This window comes from Pectinophora gossypiella, chromosome 26 (genome assembly GCF_024362695.1).
Source record: "Pectinophora gossypiella chromosome 26, ilPecGoss1.1, whole genome shotgun sequence".
Classification (NCBI taxonomy): Eukaryota; Metazoa; Arthropoda; class Insecta; order Lepidoptera; family Gelechiidae; genus Pectinophora; species Pectinophora gossypiella.
In genome coordinates this window covers 231566-238194 of record NC_065429.1, presented here as the reverse complement: position 1 = coordinate 238194, position 6629 = coordinate 231566, and the positions used below count along the sequence as shown (strand labels likewise).

The following is a 6629-nucleotide window of genomic DNA, read 5'->3' as shown; positions in this document are numbered from 1 at the left end:
GTCTCACTAAATGTCAAATATGTTAGTGCGACAGAGTCCTAAAGTGGGTACATTATATTGCTCATGACTGTACACGCTATTCATGTTAGATTCTAGTAGAGTCCTTCATAAGCAGCATTATACGATATTTCGTACTTTATCACAATGTTCAAACGTTTTAAAACACACCCACTGACACTTAAGTCCCGCGCTCTCGTACGACAGTTGATAACAACTCACAAACGCTATCATTCAAGCATCCCATTAAAATCAGCGGGCCTAGCACCGTAGCGACTCTTTCTCGCGACAGAGATCATCTGTCTCTTTCTGTGCAGCACTGTGAGAGAGTGACGGGTGACGTATGACGAGGCGAGAGTCGCGCGCTTACGGTGCTAAGCCCGGTGACGCTTAGTGGGATGAATAAAAGTTGTCGATTGATGATTTCAACTGTGACTACCGCAGACATGGTACCACAAAACAAGGTATGCTCAATCCTACGAAAAGCCGCCATTGCTAGCCGTTTGACGACGTAATATTTTTTTTTTTTTGAAACGGGTTTAACGGCTCTGGCCTTTTAAGCCTGTCATAGTTTTTATTGGTGACGTAAGTGTTATGAGTGTTACCATTTAATTGGTATCTCCAACATTACAAGGACTTATTTTTATTTACCTTTAATGGGTTTGCTCTACTTGTTTGTTTGGGTTTTTTTTATTGAAAATCAAGCGATTTTATGACTATATACTTAATTACTATCACTTGACACATAATATAAAAATCATTAAAGCTGTAAGCAAATCTTTTACTAAAACTTCCAAATTGGCTTGCAAAGTAAATATAAAAATATTGGTCGTGGGTAATTTATTTTTTATAAAATGGCAACGCAGCGTGGGATGACGTCAGCTGGGTTAACCTTGAAATGTTAACTGTCACTTTTAAGCACACCTTGTTTTATTGTGACGTGACCGCTGTTGTCTCTTGTAGGACAATCGCTGCAGTTATCAACGACTGACAAAATTAGCCTCCACTGGTAATTTTTACTGTGAGTCACTGTGTTGAAGTTGTCAACCGCTAATAGCGTAATCACCACCGGTTGTTAGCCACTGACAACGCCGTTCTCACTGTACGTCGCCACTGGAAATTCTGCGATTATTTTGCTGGTAACGCTAAGATAACTGTCCATGCGCACTGCCACTGTATGCAGCCCTTGATAACACTTGTTAGATGTTGTCACCGTTGCTAGCCGCTAATAATGCTCTTGTCAGTAGCTAGCAACTGTTGTCAGTAGCTAACAACCGTTGTCACTGGCTAACAACAGTTGTCACTGGCTAACAACCATTGTCACTGGCTAACAACCATTGTCACTGGCTAACAACTGTTGTCACTGGCTAACAACTGTTGTTGTGATGTGTGTCAGCCGCTGCGTTGTGCGTCAGCGGCCGGCTGGTCGCGTCACTGCGCGTTCGCTAGCTCGTCCATTCTGCATCTGTTGACAACGCATATTATTATTGTGTGTCCTTCTTGTCGTTTCCGACAACGGCGACCTCAGTCTCTTCTCTCGTGCGCTCGAATGTGACTGGCAAAGCCAAACTATGTTCTGAAAACCTGGTCTGTTTATTGCTGCAAGGAGAAACGGACAACAAACGCCTTAAGGGATTAACATAACATACAATCACGCCCAAAAGATGGTATAAGAAGACCAGGTATGCTCAATCCTACGACAAGCCGCCATTGCTAGCCCATTGATGACGTAAGTGTTACAATTAAATTGGTATCTCCAACATTCTAAGGACGTAAATTTTATTATTGAAAATTAAGCGAATTACTGACTAACGTATTTAATTACTATTATTTGTCACATATATAAAAATCATTAAAACTGTACGTAAATCTTTTACTAAAAGTTCAAAATTTCCTTGCAAATTAAAAACATTGAACGTGGGTATTTTTTTTTTACGAAATGGCAATGTAGCGTGGGGTGACGTCAGCTGGGCTAACCTTTAAATGTTAGCTGTCATATCGGAGTATTCAATGAACAAAGTGTATCTGCCTATTTTCGCTTCGTGCCAGGAAGCCGCTTCATAACTCGAAAGTTTATGCGGACTTTTGAATTCGTTTGGGGTTCGGAGTAGAAGTCTACTCCGAGGGTGGGGGCTTAGGTTTCATCATCATCACCTTACATCATTTCATTAATCATCAAGAAAAAAAAAAATACGTAAGACATGGCTGTATGGGCATAGTTCCCTTTGCCTTACCCTTCGGGGAAAACAAAAAAAAAAAAATGTTAGCTGTCACTTTTGAGCATGTTATATAAACTTATATATTACCTGGTCTTCTTATACCACGGCCCGAAAGGCATTCCTCGCCAGGTATGTTTAACTGCCATATGATTGAGGGGAGGCCTGTGCCCAGCAGTGACACATATATAGGATGTTTATTTATGTTATTTGTACAAATAAATAATATTGCATTGTTATATATTTGGTGGAGGTGTTTTTACCGCTAATAGCCGGGACTAACGGCTTAACGTGCCCTCCGAAGCACGGAATCATCTTACTTTTTCGGACAATCAGGTGATTCAAGCCTGAAAACTCCTTACCAAACAAGGGACAGTCTCACAAAGCATTGGAGCAGCGTGGTGGAGTATGCTCCATACCCCATGCCCAGCAGTGGGACGTATATAGGCTTTGTTGACGTTATGTGAATGTTATATATTTATTTAATAATTTATTGTACACAGGATTGTACAGAAACATAATAGAAAGAGAGAAAAAAAAGGGAGAGTTACCTGACGGCCATCTCGGCGACCTCGAGGCTCGGGTAGTCGAGCTCCTTCACCAGGCACAGCACGGCGGATAACAGGTTCGAGTTCTGTTGCACACAAAGATTTATTATTTCACGTACTATTGGAATTGTGTGTCATAAGTTATATAATGTCAATGTCAAGTGTGGCTACACTTTGCATCATGTTCACCGATTTAAATCGTGTTATATGTATTTACATACAGGGTGTTAGTGACATCGTAACGAATACTGAGGGGGATGATTCAGACCATGATTCTGAGTTGATATCAAGTGGAATTACGTCCGTCACGTCCGTCCGTTCCGTCGCAAAATTCATTATTTTTTTTTAGTTTTTTAAAATTATTTTCAATTATATACTTTTGCGATGAAAAATTCCACTTGATATTAACTCAGAAAAATCAGCTGTTTCATCCCCCTCAGTATTCGTTACGATGTCACTTACACCCCGCACAAGTACATACTGTACCCATACAAGTAGGTATGGGTGTTAGTGACACCGTAACGAATACTGAGGGTGATGATTCAGACCATGATTCTGAGTTGATATCAAGTGGAATTTTCAGTCGGAAAATTCATGAAAATTTTTGTTTTTCTTTTTATTAATTGCTGTTCCATACTTTTGCGACGGAAAATTCCACTTCATATCATCTCAGAATCATGGTCGCAATCATCCCTCAAAGTTTTCGTTACGACGTCACTAACACTCTGTATATGATTAGTCTATTATACAGGGTGTTAGTGACATAGTAACGTATACTGAAGAGGGTTTTTTTGAGCTCATTATTCTGAGTTAATATCAAGTGGAATTTCCCATTTCAACAGTTAGAATTAAAATAAAAAAAAATCATCAGTTTTGTGACGGAAAATTCTACTTGGTATTAACTGAGAATCATGGTCTGAATCATCCCTCAAAGTTTTCGTTACGATGTCACTAACACGTTGTATTAAGTAGTTTACACTCTGCGTTAGTTATTATACTAAGTTTATTATTTATTTGTACACAATAAAACAGACACAAGAAACATACAGAGAAAACAGATAGGATTGATAAGTTGTTATAAATAAATAAATCTTTATTTCAAGTTACCGTTGACTCATATGTGTCAGTAAATGACTTATTTCTAATGTTAGTATAAAATAAATATAAAATATCAAAAACTTATAATACATTTGGGCGCGAGGAGCTCGCTGGCGCAGTGGTAAACGCGCTCGGTCTGCGATTGTTGAAGTTAAGCGGGCTATTATTTTATTCTGGGTGCCATGGTTAACTTATTCGCCAAAAAAAATTTTTTTTATTTATGCTATTGTTTGTTAGTATTTCTTACTATTATAACAATAATAATATTTAAATTACATTTTACAGGAATTTGCAGCGATGTTTACCAATTATTTTTCACTTATTTTTATATTTATACTAGGGAGGGTGCAGAAAAACAACAACTGTGTTACTTTGTTACATTATGTAGTTTTATTATTGGGAACGTTCACATTAAATTCAAACCTTTTCTTTTTTAAATTAAGATAAAATATTTTTGACCTTATATTATTAAATCACGAAACATTTCAGTCTAATACATCTTTTTATGGTTAGATTTACCACTTCGTTACCTAATTTTGATTTTATGAGATAAACTTTTGCAATAAAATGGAAAACAATAGCAGTTCAAGCATTTTATTTATGTAGGCCATTTATATATTAAAAATTATCAAAAAAAGTCAAAAATTTTAAAACATACTTAGATAGTTTTAGTTCTAAGTCTGAAAATGTCTCCATAAAAATGGGGGACAAAAAAGTAACGCAGTAGTTTAGTAAGTAACATAATGGTAAACTTTCCGCATCTATGGTGTTTAACTTACTAAAAACAATTAAATTGAAACCATAATAAATTAAACAAAACTCTCTTAGAATAAAATAAAATCAAAACTTCTCAAAAAAACAATATTAAACATACATTAGTTTCTGTCTGAGTCAAATATATTTAATGGGACATCAAATTCATTCAATTCGTTTTCAGCAAATGGAATTCTATAGTCTCTGCTTACCCCGGTGGGAAATAGGCATGAGTTTATGGTATGTATGTATGTCATCATCGTCATCAGCCTTACGACGTCCACTGCTGGGCATAGGCCTCCCCCAAGGATCTCCACGACGATCGGTCCTGCGCTGCCCGCATTCAGTGGCTTCCCGCGACCTTCACCAGATCGTCGGTCTACTTTGTAGCGGGCCTATACTGAGCGTCGTCCGACACGTGGTCGCCATTCTAGAACCTTTCCGTCCCAGCGGCCACCGGTTCTCCTCGCTATGTGTCCTGCCCACTGCCACTTCAGCTTTGCAATTCGCCGAGCTATGTCGGTGACTTTAGTTCTCCTGTGGATCTCCTCATTTCTGATTTGATCGAGCAGGGAAATACCGAGCATAGCTCTCTCCATTGCTCGCTGAGCGACACCGAGCCTCCTCACGAGACCCATAATAAGCGGCCACGTCTCACTGCCGTAGGTCATCACTGGCAACACGCACTGGTCAAAGACTTTCCTCTTGAGACACTGAGGTATTTTGGACGAGAAGATATTCCGCAGCTTCCCGAACGCTGCCCATCCGAGTTGGATCCGACGAGAGATCTCTTTCTCGAAGTTGGACTTACCTAACTGGATTATTTATCCTAGGTAAATGTACTGGTCTACAACTTCGAGTGTAACGTTCCCAACCTGAACTGGAGTGGGTGCGACATGGTCGTTGGACATAATTTTTGTCTTTGTCATGTTCGTGCTAAGACCCACTCGTTGGGATGCGTTACTGAGATGCTCGAGCATGGTGTTCAGGTCTTCCAGGGTCTCAGCCATTAGGACTATATCATCAGCAAATCGAAGGTGCGTCAGGTACTCGCCGTTGATGTTGATGCCAAATCCTTTCCAGTCCAGAAGCTTAAAAATATCCTCCAATGCAGCAGTGAACAGTTTCGGAGAGATGCCATCTCCCTGTCTCACTCCTCGCTGCAGTTGGATCGGATTAGAGCTCTGGTTCTGTTCTCGAACTGACATAGTGGCATTTTGGTAGAGGTCCCTTAGCAATTCGATGTACCTATGGTCCACTTGGCACCTCTGAAGAGACTGCAACACCGCCCAGGTCTCGATCGAATCAAAGGCTTTCTCATAGTCCACAAACGCCAAGCAAAGTGGCAGATTATACTCTTCGGTCTTCTGTATAACCTGCCGCAGTGTATGGATGTGGTCTATGGTGCTAAAGCCTTTTCGGAAACCCGTTCGTTCGCTTCCCGTCTTAACGGCATTGATCACAGAGACATCATTGAATATGTGCTTTTTCGTCGACATGATAAAATCGATCTCGTTTTTATAATTTCCACTGGGACTTATCCAGGTCCATTTGCGGGTGCGGGCTTTCTGAAGGAGGAGTTCATCATATAGAGGTTCTCCGTTTCCATAAAGTCCGCCAGCATCCGGCCTCTGGTGTTCCGGACCCCAAATCCAAATTGCCCTACTCTCAGCTCGTTACCACAACGCTTCTCCGACTGTGCATTAAAGTCCCCCATCACAATCGTGTAGTGGCTTTTATGGCTATGCATGGCTTTAGAAATCTCCTCATGCATAGTCTCCACTTCGTCATCGTGGTGTCCCGAGGTCGGAGCGTATACCTGGATGACAGTCGGCGAATATCGAGATGATATTCTGAGTATCAGGCACGCTACCCTGCTCGAAACACTACCGATGGTCAACACGTTGTTGACTAGGGACTTGTGGACGATAAACTCGACACTCTGTAACGAAATAATTATAAATTAAATTATTAAAACTATTAAATTTGTAAATATTGAGCAAAAACTTTGAGTATT

General features: G+C 40.1%; 1 protein-coding gene across 6 annotated transcripts in view; it reads right to left on the bottom strand.

The window, feature by feature from the left end:
- Positions 1-554: 554 nt before the first annotated feature.
- The window catches only part of LOC126378452 (cilia- and flagella-associated protein 410), a 51041-nt gene continuing 44966 nt past the window's right edge, over positions 555-6629 (bottom strand). For all 6 annotated transcript variants that reach the window (XM_050026820.1, XM_050026822.1, XM_050026823.1 and 3 more), the window contains 2 exons: positions 2765-2847; positions 555-1462 (listed from right to left, as the gene is read on the bottom strand). In XM_050026820.1, the coding sequence (XP_049882777.1) occupies positions 1429-1462; positions 2765-2847 (117 nt within the window). In that variant the 3' untranslated portion in view covers positions 555-1428. The remainder of the gene's footprint in view (positions 1463-2764; positions 2848-6629) is intronic.